At 32.8% G+C, this 14,340-nt stretch overlaps 1 protein-coding gene and 1 long non-coding RNA gene across 3 annotated transcripts; both read left to right on the top strand.

The window, feature by feature from the left end:
• The first annotated feature begins 725 nt into the window (after positions 1 to 725).
• Positions 726 to 3,134, top strand: LOC141591498 (uncharacterized). The gene is made up of 2 exons (XM_074411852.1): positions 726 to 1,047; positions 1,458 to 3,134. Exons 1-2 carry the CDS (start codon positions 997 to 999, stop codon positions 2,733 to 2,735), a joined length of 1,329 nt encoding a protein of 442 aa, XP_074267953.1. The 5' UTR covers positions 726 to 996; the 3' UTR covers positions 2,736 to 3,134.
• Positions 3,135 to 9,758: 6,624 nt separating this feature from the next.
• LOC141590843 (uncharacterized) lies at positions 9,759 to 12,141 on the top strand. 2 transcript variants are annotated; one of them, XR_012520518.1, is made up of 5 exons: positions 9,759 to 10,009; positions 10,678 to 10,776; positions 10,885 to 10,949; positions 11,662 to 11,747; positions 11,911 to 12,141. It is a non-coding gene; the product is annotated as an uncharacterized LOC141590843 (long non-coding RNA). The 2 variants fall into 2 exon arrangements; XR_012520519.1 differs by lacking the exon at positions 10,678 to 10,776 and having other exon boundaries at positions 9,760 to 10,009.
• Positions 12,142 to 14,340: the final 2,199 nt, after the last annotated feature.

Raw genomic sequence — 14,340 nt, 5'->3', positions numbered from 1 at the left:
TTTTTGGGTTTTAGTGTTAATTTATAAATTCATTATCGAACGAATTAACGTTCATTTGAAATTATTTTCTGCAACTAGGTTAGTATCATCAATTTTTATTTGCTGAGATTTGAGGGTAAACGCTACTTGAAGTAGTTGCTTTAGTCCTAAGTGAAATTTTGAAGAAAAAGAAATGATAATACCAAATCTGCTGCTTCAGTTAGCGGCTTATTCTTAATTTTTTTTTTTTAAAAAAATAACACCGCGAACATTGGACCTTTGGAGAGAAAAAGTTTGCCATAAACCCTAATTCAATAATTAGTTTATTAAATAACAATCGAAATTTTATCAAGAAATGACCATTTTATTTGAATTAAAAACTTGTTGATATCATAGGCGTTTCGACTTAAGATATAATTGCTCGAATATAAATATAATGATACTAAAATTCAAGTAATAATTCATGATATATATTACTGAATTTCATAATGAAATTCACATAACAATTCATGAATCTATATAACTGAAATTTCATAATAGTATAATCTCTATTATATATGTTACAGTTGTCTAAAAACCCTAATTTTTAATTTATTATTTCAAACAAAACAATAATTACATAATATAAAAACAAAAAGGCAGGGAAATAAAAGAAGACAATAAAAAGGGCAAAACACAAACATACACCCTCCAAAACCCTTGTATATCTTAATTACACCTTTCCTTCTCTTCTCTTTTCTTTTCTCATCTCATCAAATCCTCTCACTTTCCATCTTTGCTTTCTCTTCATACATTTCTATCAATCTTTCTTTCTCAAAATCCTCTCATCTTCTTCACTTTGATTCTCCACCATATTTCCAAATAATTAAACTATTCACCACATACATAACCTTCTACTTCTTCTTCTTCCCTCAATAAATAAATAAATACCCTTTTTATAAAAGAGAGAACCTAAAAAAGAGAATTAAATAAAGTTATCAAAAAAAAAAAAATACCCTAAAATTAAAGGAAAAAACTATGGTTTTCTCCTCAGTTCCACTCTATTTAGATCCTCCTAATTGGCAACAGGTAATTGTTTTTATTTACTTTTTAAATTTTGTTCATTTTAAATTAACCTAAGCTTATATCTCAAGCAAAAAAAGGATTTATTTTTCTTTTATTGTAATTAATTTTGTTATATTCCCTATATTATTCTAAAATAATTATGAATATACTATTACAAAGTTTTTTTTGATACTACTAGCTAACATTTGATGTATTTTTCCTTCCTTATTGCTAAATTTAAGCTTATATCTCAAGCAAAAAAAAATGTTGTTTTTTTCCTTTTATTTTAATTATTATTCCCTATATTATTCTATAATTCTGAATATACTTTTCTAAAGTTTTTTTTATACTACTAGCTAACATTTGATGTTTTTTTCCTTCCTTATTTGTTGCTAATTTTATGTTACAATAATTTCTTTCTTGTATTTTTTCAGCACCCTAATCAACAAGTTCAACAACAACAAGTTTGTCATAATAATAGTAATCAACATGAGCAAAATCATCAACACCAACTTATTCCACTACCATCATCTCAAGTACCTCAACCACAACAAATGGGCATGCTTAATGGCATTGGTGGTGGTGGTGTCGGAGGCGGAGGCAGTGTTGGGCCCGGGGCCCAACAAATTCGGGCCAACTCGATGTCTGAGCGGGCCCGGCTAGCGAAAATTCCTCCACCAGAGGTACCACTCAAGTGTCCAAGATGTGAGTCCAACAACACAAAATTTTGTTACTACAACAACTACAGCCTTACACAGCCACGTCACTTTTGCAAGACGTGTCGCCGGTATTGGACACGTGGTGGGGCCCTAAGGAACGTTCCTGTCGGTGGTGGTTGTCGAAGAAACAAGAGAACATCTTCAAACAATAGTAATAACAAAACGTCGTCAGGTGGTGGTGGTGGTGGTGGTGCCATGTCAGCAAAGTCAGGTCTCTCCTTGACTCCTCAGTCAACCATGGTCAACGGGGACCACCACCTTGTATCCGACTCCAGGGGTATAAACGTAAATTCACTCTCGGGATCCGGGAATGGTATGTCCTTCATGGCATCTTTGCAAAATATTGCTCAATTAGGTGGGATGAGTAATAACATGATGAGTAATATTGCTCAATTGGCATTTTCTCCTAATTCCAATACTACCCCTCTTGGAGGGGTTGGTAGCGGAGTTGGTGCTGGTGTTGGTTATAATCTCGGATTTCCACAACAACAACAACAACAACAAGTACAATTTCCGAATTTCTTAGGAGGTTTTGAGATTCCGGGATCTTCAGAAGGTACTGGGGGTTTATACTCGACTTTATTTCAAAATATTCATCATCATCGTCACCATAATGGTAATAATAATAATAATAATGGTCAAGTAATCGATGATGGAAATGAAGTCGAAGAACATCAACCTCAAGAATTACTCAATGTTAACAATATGTCAAAGAGTTGTTCAAGTACAAGCATGATAACACCCGTCAAAATGGAGGATAATAATAATGGACAACAAGGGCTTAATCTAGCCAAACAATTAATGATGGGAATTTCTTCATCAACCGATAATAATCATAATAATATTTTATCGCGAAATATTAATAATAGTAATAGTAATAGTAATAATAATATGTTCTGGGGTGGTAATATGATGACGAATGGAGCAGCCGTAACAAGCATGTGGACCGATCTTTCAGGGCTTAATTCTTCGTCTACGACCCATCTCTTGTGATTGCTTGGTGGTCTAATTTAATTTAAATGGTGACTAGCTAGCTAGAAATTGAATGGCAATTTTCGACATGAGGCAGAAATCGGATTGTTGATCAAGCTATAAGGCCGGAGTTGGTAACTTATTAGTTAATTAGGGTTGCGATGCGTCCATACTTCAACGTCTCTACTACCTCTATCAATGCCATGATCAAAGGATACTACTAGAAAGTTAGTGGTTCATATACTCTTAATTAAGCTCTCTTAATTTCTTTTTCTTTCTTTTTTCTAAAAAATTATATATGATGATAGATGTAGTTATGATGATAGATGTAATTGATTGTGGCCTATTGGAGTTGTGGGTGTGTATGATGAGTTTTTAAATTAAGCCATTTCAAATTAAAATTCAGAGTTTGAATTCTAATTATCGACTAAATCGATTTATTCTTTGTGTTTTTATAATTATGTTCAATAAGTAAGCATATTTTTGTATAAAATGAATATATGTCGGTCAGCTTAGCTAATAGTCTGGTCACGTTAACTAGAGTTCAAAAAAATAAAACACATTTGTGTCATTCGTCCATTTATGATTTCCTTTATTTAATTTCCAGGCAAAAATATAGACGGTTGATTGTCATCTGAGTACATTTTCCATGATTGTCGTTGATCGATCTTGTTATTCTTATATAAGACCCTTATGTTATGCCCCATACGACAGAGATCGATCGACATGATAGCTAGCAGCCTAGCTAGCAATGGAATTAATACATTTCATTATTCGATATGGTGTCCATACATAGAAAGGCTACTCTCAAAGTCTCAATATACATGAAATGGAGTATAAGACTTCAATTAATTCGTTTATTTCATAGGGGCATATGCCCTAACCTATATATGTGAATCCCAAATCCCCAAAAAATCAGTTTGTTTCACATTATTCAAGATTAATTTTCACAAAAATAGAGGGACAAAGAGTATAGTACTTCAATTAAGATGATTCTAATTTCACAAATTATCTTCTAAGACGAAACTACGATAAAAATAAAATCCCTAGAACGGCCTAGCAGAAAATTTGTCTCATCTATACAGGTCAGGTGGGGTGCTATTTAAACCGTTTTAGTCTTAGGACGAATTTGACCGTCTTAAGAGAGACCGACTGTTCCAATTTTAGTCTAACTATAAGAACTAAATAGTGTACGGAAGTTGTAAGGAAGACCTAGGTAGCTAAAGGATAAGAGAATAGGCAGAAAATGTCATAATTTAGTTATAATAAGAAGAGGTAGTTTCTGTTTTTTTCTTGGGTCATGGACTACTACTTGTTTCATACTTTGTTTGTTGGTAATGAGTAAAAAATGGAAGAAGAAGATGGTAGAAAAATGACAAAAACACACTCAAATCCAAGCATTAATATATAAATTTATCTTTTTCTATTTCACTACTACTTTATGTACTAGTGATTTAGTAGAATTGAGTGTCTTTCATCGATATTTGTTCCAAGAATTGATAGGAGGAATGTTGGATAATTTAGCTTTGATTAAGGAGGGTTGATGGTCAAATGCAATCATAACGAAATTAGAATAATATAGTGCCCTAGTCATGATTTTCTCTTTTGGACACACATGCAAATTTACACGAGATTTGTTATATCGCGCCCCCTGTTTTACTTGTTACACCCCCTATGTTTTCATTTATTCCTATTTTGCCCTTAAACTATGTATTTAGTTATGTAAAATATTTCTAGTTTTTTATTTTATGATTTTTTGAGACGGTTTTTTACAAAATTAAATAAAATTAAATCGTACTCATTCATTCAAGACGATATTAAATCGTTACAAAAAATCGTCTAGAATGAATGAATGAATGAAAAAATTATATCGTTTCAAGAATACTGATTACAAGATTTAAAAAATAAAATAAAATTTAGCGACACATATAACACGATTTAAAAAAATACGAAAATTGGCCTCGTCATGTAGCTTACAAGACACAGCCAAGGACCCGTCATGTGGATTACAAGACAATGCCAATGACATGTCGTGTGAATTACAAGACACGGCCATGGCACTGTCATGTGTCTTACAAGACATGGTCATGGACCTGTCATGTAAACCACATTACACACCCATGGTTCTGTCGTGTAAACCACACGACATGGCCATGGCACCGTCTTGTAATTCACATGACACCACTATGGCCGCGTCTTGTAATTCACATGACACCACCATGGCCGCGTCTTGTAATTCACAAGACAAGGCCACTTTTTTTTTTTTTTTTAAATAGTGAAATTTTAAGTAAATGCAATAGTTGGTGGAAAATACGTCTTTTTAAGACCGGGTACATATTAAATTAATTACTCTAAAAATTGCCCCAAACTCAGTTACGACTTACGACAAAGCGATAATTAAATAAAAAATGAAAAGTTCAACAAAAATCATTTACTATAATACAATTATTAGTTATTGTTGTAAAAGATATTACCAAAATCAAGTAATTATAAAACAATAATTTAAAAAACGTCTCCGATTATAATTTTGTAAAACCCGTCTCCGAAAATCATAAACTAAAAAACGAGAAATATTTTTTTACTTTAATTAGTTACATACTCCAAGGGTAAAATAGGAATAAATGAAAAAGTAGGGGGCGTAACAAGTAAAACAGGGGGCGTGATATAGCAATTTTGATTTACAATTACCCATTGATTTTAAAAGACCACCTTTAATTTAAGGCTTCTCACAACCTTTTTTTATTTATATCTTCACTTTAATGAGATGTGAGACTCATATTAATTTAAGACGATCCTAAATACGAATTGGTGTACATTTAGATGTGTCATGTGTGGATAAAATTGACAAAATTGATCCAGTTTGAATGACCTGATCCATAACGACTCAAAGCCGACCCGACACCTTAACTGAGATTCAGAATTTAAATTGACTCGACCCTATATAACCCAGCCTGGTTGATTGTTTATGGTTGAAAACTAACAATAATCCCTAAATAACTTGATTAATAACAGACCTGAAAACGACCCGACCCGATCTGATAATTGCAACAAGGTACTACTAAGTAAATGTATTATATTTATTAATAAGAAATTAAGAATATATTGTTTTCTTCACATATTTTTTGTGTTCTTTGCACTCTCATTTTTGCAATAATTGAGAAAGATTACATGATTATTTTGTGTCAAAATGTAAAAAGTAGGAAGTGATGGTACTTGATAAATGATCATATAGTAGTTCTTTATATTTGATTGGAAACACACATGATGATGTTGTAAGATAGAAAATCGTATAGTGTTTCTCGTCAAGTAAAAAAGTACATATACTTCGTTATTAAGTTTTCTGTTCATGGGACCTTATGGTCTATTTTCCTAATTTCATTTCTGCTTTTTGGTAATTCTTTTTAACAGCCTAATTATTGCAATGTTCTCCACGTTGTTGTTGTTTATAAATTATACTTGACTGAAAACTCATAGAGAAATTAACGTACGAAAGTTTTCAAGTTAGTTGTGTATAGGACGGTTTTACATAAAAACAATAAAAACAAATTTAAATGCAACTTTATTAGTGGATATAAATAGTTATTAAAAAATCGTTTTACGATAAATCTTCTAAAATCGCCTTTACACAAGTATTTGTGGAAGATTTTAATGTAGGTATTGGCTAAGGGTTAGTAGGCCTTCGTTTAATTTCAGTACTACCATTAGTCCATCATGGTTCGGTTATCCTTTTTGATGACAAGTGATGTAGTATATCAGCGTAAACAGTAACAGAGTTGGAGAGCTAGTAAGAATGGATATGAATCGTGAAAATTTTACAAAAATTGATATTTTTCCTTATTTATCTTGTGAAATTGCTAACTAAAATATTTGATTTCGTTACCAGGCTTGAACCCTGAAAGGGTAGATAATCGGGTTCAACCCCCTAATTAATTTAGATAGATAATTTATGTTTCACGGTATAAACTATTTAAATATTATTAAGAATTTATTAACGTGTGGTGTAAGTGTACATCATATATACTCCCTAACATGCAAATTACAAATACAAATAATTATAATTTATAGTCATCATTCTATGACCGAGTTTCTTTTCACTTTTTGATATGTAAATTTATGTTTTACTGAATAGTAAGAGGATAATGCAGACTCTAAATATCAACTATACACACAAGATGATGAGATGGTAATAACGAGACTCGATAATACTGAAATCTCATTCTTCACCTTTAGCACATCATATTTATAAAATCATTTTATTTTTACAAGAACAATAATAATGGGTTGAGTATGGTCTAAAAAGGAAGAGAAGAGGAATCTTGGATTTAGCTTTGCTTTAACGAGGACCAAGATAGTACAGTACTTACTATATGGTCCATCAACTTTCTTTAATTTCTCTCTTGTGTCACATAAAAATGGTGAAATTGAGATACTAAAAATAGAGAAGAATGTATATTGGTTAAAGAAAAAGAGATTCAAGTCCAATAAAGCAGAGATGTATTTGCAGAAGTAGTGGGATAAAATAATAAAGCTACTACAAGTGTCATTGTTGATGAATGTTTAGTTATGTTTGAGTCATGACTGATGCATCAAAGTGCATGCAGGTAAATCTTGGTCGTTTTTCGGAATAGAATTTTGGTTATATACAGTAAGGCCCCGTTGTTTGTGGCTTAATTTCAACTCATGTCAGTTCTGTTCCGCTCATCTATTCACAAAATTAACTCTCACTCCAGCTCCATTCACCCCGCTCAGCTTAATTCAATTTAGTTCAATTCAGATCTACTCAATTTAATTCAATTCAGCTCGCAGTGTCAGTCGAAAAGAACAGGGTCTAAGTCGCCTTAACACAGGTTCATAATACAATAATATAATATCGCCTATATAAAACAATGATGACCTTATTATAAAATATAATAATCGGTGGAAGTTATTTTCATGGTTATTTAAGTAAAATTTGTCACTTGGATAAATGTTTATATCCCTTAGTGAAAATATTCAAGCTAATTTATTTTACAAAACGTATAAAAAAATTTGCCTATAAATTGGACATTATACACACAAAATTCAAATTTCCGGTGTCCTTGCCTGCTTGAGGTCGGGAACTGGAAACTTGGACATGGATCTTCCAATGCTAAGAACACATGCTTTGTTAGCTAAAAAAAAATGGAAGTTTGACAAGAAAAAAATATCGCACTCAAAATTGAAATTGAAATTAAAATTTATATTTCAATTTTGCATGATAATTTTCTTATACCTTTTGTTTAAGCTAGTTTAACATGCGCTCTTCAGTCTTAAACACACGTTAGAAAAATCGATCAATATACATTAATAATATTTATGTGTTAGCAAAGTGGCAATGAAGATTTGAAATAGCTAGACAATGTTTGGTGGTGCGCTACTGGTACATACAAAATCTTTTGCTTTACAAAATTACGTACGTCGATGTAGTTTATGCATGCAATATACGGAGTATAGGGTATGTAGATAGTGGAGTAGAATAAATATTGTAATTGCATGGAAGCATTAGCAAGATATGATTTTGATCGCATAAAATTAGTACATAAATAATTTGTATTTTGTCTCCTTCTACATTTTTAGGGCAAATGCACTACTTAGCTTGAGCATAATAATTGAGTAAATTATATATATTCTTGAATCTGAATAAACATAAGCTATCCGACATCCCGCAATATTTCCCACCTAATCGATCACTAATTCTCATCGGTTTTGTCCTTAGCTCACTCAGTATTAATGTACTCCCTCCGTCCCGGTCATTTGTTGTCCTTTTTCATTTTTGGGTGTCTGAGTCATTTGTCGTCCTTTCTATTTTAAAAATGAATTTGATGAGTAATTTGATCATTCACACTCAATTTATTCCACTTGTCATTTAGTGATTGGCCACCTCCCATTTCCTTGGTCTTTGTGCCAAAACCAAAGGACAACAAATGACCGGGACGGAGGGAGTATTACTAGTTTTTGAACTCGTGCACTACACAGGTGGTAATATAAAGTAATTATCAAATTATATCTTTTGGAGTGAAAGTGTGAGGTTAATTCATTAGGTAGATTTTAGATTAAAAACTTTGGAAAAGTTATTTTATTTATGCATATATTTGTAAAGTTTATATCTCGTTATTTTATTCATTGTGCTTTGTGATTTTTATTTTCTTTTCATCTTGTTAAATTATGCGAGTTTTAAGGGAGACTTACTATTTTAAGGGGACTTCGTGTTATTATACTGACTTCGTTGATGTTGTGTCTTATGTTACGGAAAATTCACGTGATACCCCTAAACTTTTGCACTCCTTCACATTTGATTTTTATGCATTTGTCGCTCTATCAAACTTCTTTTTTTTTTTTTTTTTTTTTTTTGACAACAGTGAAGAGAATGTTTTACATTGTGGTGGCACAACTCACTAAGCCATACCTATAAAAACAACATAAAACATGAAAGTACTACTAAAAACATAATTTAAAACAATAAGGTAAGTGCATCGGCCGACAATATCGTGTTGGTGGCGTACGACGACAGTCTGGCCACGGACTTCAACTTCAAAACCATCCACAACAATCATCAATGAACGAGCAACACTGGCAAAAGGAAGACATCCATCTTTACTTTTCTTGATTGATGATGCTTCGGAGAAATACCTGCAACAAAACCCAATGAAGAGTCTCGGAGATTCATCTCCTCGGTTGTGACATACTTCCTCAGATGACCAACGGGCCCCCATAATCTCGTCTTTACTCCTCTTAAACGATACAACTTCAGAGAAATACCTACAACCACTACAAGAAAAACATTTTTGGGCGACAAAACGTATTAAAAAGGGCAACAACTTTTTAACTTGTCGCACAACAATATCAACTTGGGCGTCGAACACAATTTCGAAGCTAAAAATAACAATTTGTGCAACGATTTCTAATCATATCGCCCAAATATCTTATTGGGCGTCAAAAAGTTGTATTTGTTGCCAATTATCTTTAATTTGGACGACGACACCAATAATTTGTTGTCCTTAATGTATGTATAGGCCACAAATAAATTAATTCGTTGCCCTTGCTAAAAAAATTAGGCGCAAAACTTTCCCAATATTCCCACCAAGCCAAATTTCGTGAAATATTCAAAAACAAAACAAAACCCTCAACTCTCTCATTAACTCGCCTCCACTCTCCACTCTCCACTTTCAACCTAACTTCTTTCCTCTGTTGCACTGTGTCTGGAGTCTCCCTTCACCAGTCATCGGTCACCGTCAACGTCACTAGCAAGAGTTTAATTTGCCTTTGACTACTAGCAGGTCTGTTCTTCTTATTTCTAGTTTAATTTGTTTGATTTGATGTAGTATAGAGTTTTTCGACTATGAATTTTAGGTTGTACTTGAGTTAAAGACTCAATTTTAGCATGGAGGGTACTATGTGAGTTCGGTGGGAATTGTAGAATGTTGAATGTAATTGACACTAAATGCCCTTTATTGTTGATTATAGGACCTAAATTGGGGTTTTTGGGTTAAATTTGTGCTTTTCTATTTCAGTCAAGTCTATTTGGTTTCACAGTTTTATTTCAATCTAAAGTTCACTAGTTGATGAAATTTGGATTCTTTTTGAGTTCTTATGGGAATTTTTAATACTTTTAATCGAACCCAAAAATAACATTTTCATAAGTTCTTATGGGTATCCTAAAAGTTGCAGTGGTCTAAATCTTCTCATTTGAGCCATCAAAATTCAATCATTTTTTATTTTTATTATACAATCTACTGGAGTTCATAAGTTGTGCTGATAGAAAGATGAATATTAAGTGAAGCTAATGGAGTACTTGCTATACCCATAACTAAATATATCTATCATTCTATCATTCATGTTTGAGAAAAATCACAAGTGCAAGTTCTCTTGTTATAAAATTTCTCTTCTTTCAAGCCATCAGATTAGACGACTAATTTATGTGGTCTTTTGGTACCTTATTTTGTAGGATCATATTTTTCCGACCTTGCTTTCTCATTATTTTAGATGAGGTTGCTTTGATATTTACATTTCCAAAAGAAGTTAACGATTAACTGAAAAGCAAAAGGTACTGTGTTGTATATTTGTTTTCTGTTTTCTAGTATGCAAGTCTGAAAAATGAATTTGTATTTGTTTTTGGATTGTAATTCAATTGAATTAACATGTTTGTGAACAGAGAAGAAGCAAGACGAACACTAACAACAAGCTGAAACAAACTGAAATACCTGCTAATGGTTCAAGGTATTTTTCTTATCACCCCATGTTTTTGTTGTTGCAAGATGACAATTATAAATGAGGAACTCTTTTTAACACGACGTCAAGCTCTTTGTTATTCTTTGGACTATCTATGTGATTGCTTCTACAGGTTTGCGTTTCAATAAATTATGATTCTCTTTTGTAGGAGGGCTTTTGGTATTGGAGCATTTGCTTTCTTCTTTTATCTTATCTGTTGTTCCTGGAACCAATATGTTTGACCTAAGATGCTTTCATAACAATCCATCTAATGTAGAGTAGTAAGGAATTAGAGATTACTTATCCTGTTCACTTACTCTTTTAATTGATGGGCCAACACTTATTTCCTTCAAGCTTTGTGCATATTTTTTTGTTCAGCTTTAGACTGCTTGCTAGACTGCTGGTCATATGAAACTATCACTTATTCCAATATATGAGTAGTTATTGTACAACTAGAGTTTCACAATGTGAAAACTTTTTGTCCAAAATGGCTAATGAAACATAATCTAGGCAATTTGGTTTATGCTAATCTGAATTAGGCGAATGACACGGTGTCTTTTATGCAAATATAGGAACATAACTTTTCATACTCGTTTTTTTATGGCTCCAAGTATTGCAGGAAAAGCTCAACTTGCTTAAAGCTGATGGCAAGCCTCTCATTGAATTTTTGAGCTCATTTTTCATACTTGTTTTAACATGGTTCTTTATATGGCCCTTTAAGTATTGCAGGTCGCTGACTGTGGACAAGGACGAATGAGTTTGGTTGGTTGGTTCTCGATCGAGTATTGGGATAGTGATAAACAAAAGGTAATGTTCTATATGTTTGTTTATTGCTAGAGTAATCTGAAATTAGACGTAAAGAAAGCTAGTTTAACTACCGATCCCCTCCCCCAAACCACTATGAAGGCTATAAATATGTTCGCTAATGGCTATAAATGCTTCATGTAATATTTTCCGTCTTACTACACAGGATCGAGGAGGCTCTAATGCTAATGGTGTCACAAAAAATGCTTCGTGGATCTTTCGCACATTTTTTTGGGCAAATGTGATGTTGGAGGGTGTATAGTAGATTTTGAGCTTCTTTTATTGTTTACTACCCAAGCATCAAGATCCCAAATTTTCCTTAAGTCTTGCATGCATCAATGTAAATTTATGGATCTCATTAAATCTTCATATTTGTATAAGAAGCATATTGTATTTATTCTTGATAATGCTATATTATTATTTAAGAAAACTATTCCTTTTAACAAAATGAATTCCTATAGTTCGAAAGAAAAAATAGGCGACGATGAGCCATGAATTGTATATTGCATTTTTAACACAGGCAAGAAAATAATTATGGGCGCCATAACCCAACACATGGGCAACGAAGAGAGTGATGCGTATTATTCTCCTTTTCAACAACGATTAATCATTTTGTTGCACTAAAATTAATTAAGGGCGACAAAATAAGTTGCCGCCAATTGTGGCATTATTGGCGACAATACACATTTCGTTGCACAATATACGTAATAGGCGACGAAATAAATTCGTTGCACAAAGTTTTTAATGGGCAACGAAAAAGAGAGTCGTAGCACATATTAGAAAGGGCGTCGACCCTTGGGCGACGAAGCCACGACGACCTGAATTTCGTAGCACAAATGTATGGGCGACGAAATCGAGGCTTTGTGCGTCAAAATGTTTTGTTGCCCAAACCCTTTTTTCTTGTAGTGAACAAGACCCCAAAAAGCGTCTCGGAGATTCATCTCCTTGGCTGTGATACACGTCTTCAGGAAACCATCGAACCCCATGACTCAACGAGAGCGAACAAAGTGCACTTACGCCCCAAGGACGTAGAAAGAAAAGACGGAAACCAGACCACGAAGCTCTATCAAACTTCAATACTACATAACATTAACCTATGCATCGAAATTTAGAATCGACCAATTTTTTTTCTACACACATTTTCTTGTCATAATCTACGATTTTAGAAGAAAAAAATGTCGACTGACATTTTCTATGATATTTATCTCACGAAAACCTAAAACCTAAAATGTCGAATGACCATTTTTTGTTTTATCAAATTATAGATCTCGAACAGGAAATTAATTAAAAAAAAAAAAAATTGGCCCATTATGATTTCTGGTCATGATTTATGCTCAATTGAAGATTTTAAGAACAATAAAAGAGCATGTCATACTTGAAAATTGAACATCAAGATTATATTGTAATTTATTGACCTCGTCATTTATGTGAAGGAGTTCGAAAACCTTACATCAAAATTCATAGATCTACAACAAATCAAAACTTACAAGGTTATCAATAAGAACTCAAAATAAAAAGTTCTTCTATTGCACCTACAAGGTTGTTCTTAATTTTAAGAATTAAGTTCTAAAATAAGAACTTGGTTGTTTATACATGGGAATTTGGGGACCGATAAACATGACTTTGAAAATTGTGAATACCAATTACATATTTACTATTTTCCATTTAACAACTTTATAAAAATGTCATCTATTGTGAATAAAAGTTCTTAAACATTGGAATTAATGAAATGTGACATGGCAAGATAAGAACTTTATATAGAGTTCTTCTATTGCTATTGCTCTAATACGTAAAGGAGTTGTTTGATTGCTATAAGGAAAGATAATTCACATGAACTTTAAATTTTCAAGAAATGAAAATTTATGTGAATTGGCAAAAAGTTGTTTGGTTAGCATATGAGCATTAAATTCATGTGGGAAGTTACGTGGAAATTGACACTTACCTAGGGAGGCCTAGGTAAGTGACTTCCTCCATAATAGAGGATCTTAAATTTCATAAGAAGTCTCATTTCCCATGATTTTGACAACTAAACAAATGCTAATATTGCAATTCATGGGATTCAAAATCCCATTCATTTGAAGGGGTAACCAAACAACCCCAAAATCGAGTACAACGGTGATATAATCCATTTAATTTACAGCAAATATTATGAATCGAGTATACGCTCGTTACAAATAAGAAAATAGAAGGCTCAAAGCAATCTACTTCACTTTAAGAAAAGATCACATATGTATATATCATTGCTTATAGGGTTTTTTGGTAACTATTCCCAGCTATAAACATTTTTTTTGTAATTGCTCCCTACCTAAACAAACTTTAAAATTTCTACCTTAATATTTACTTTGATTAAAACTTGGTACAAAAATCCATTCTCAGGTACGAAAAGGATGCTTGTTTGCGACGGTCTTTGCTGAGGTCGTTGAATGGTCAAACGATAACAAAATAAGAGTTTTTGGATGTTTTGGAATCCTGAGACTGCAAATTTTGTGAATTTTGAAATAGGGGTGCTATGAGGTGATCCTAAATGGTGTAAAAATGGTCGTGAATAGGGCCTAGTCTTGCACGTTGTTTTTGTGAAAACAGGGCAGTTTTGTGA

The sequence above is a fragment of the Silene latifolia genome, chromosome 7, assembly GCF_048544455.1.
Source record: "Silene latifolia isolate original U9 population chromosome 7, ASM4854445v1, whole genome shotgun sequence".
In the NCBI taxonomy this organism is placed as follows: Eukaryota; Viridiplantae; Streptophyta; class Magnoliopsida; order Caryophyllales; family Caryophyllaceae; genus Silene; species Silene latifolia.
This window is presented reverse-complemented; position numbering and strand designations above follow the sequence as displayed.

Bases quoted from the DNA above. Each gene is read 5' to 3' on its own strand.
- LOC141591498 (XM_074411852.1), top strand. From the start codon at position 997: ATGGTTTTCTCCTCAGTTCCACTCTATTTAGATCCTCCTAATTGGCAA. The intron at 1,048-1,457 runs GTAATTGTTTTT...GTATTTTTTCAG, and splicing joins ATCCTCCTAATTGGCAACAG to CACCCTAATCAACAAGTTCA.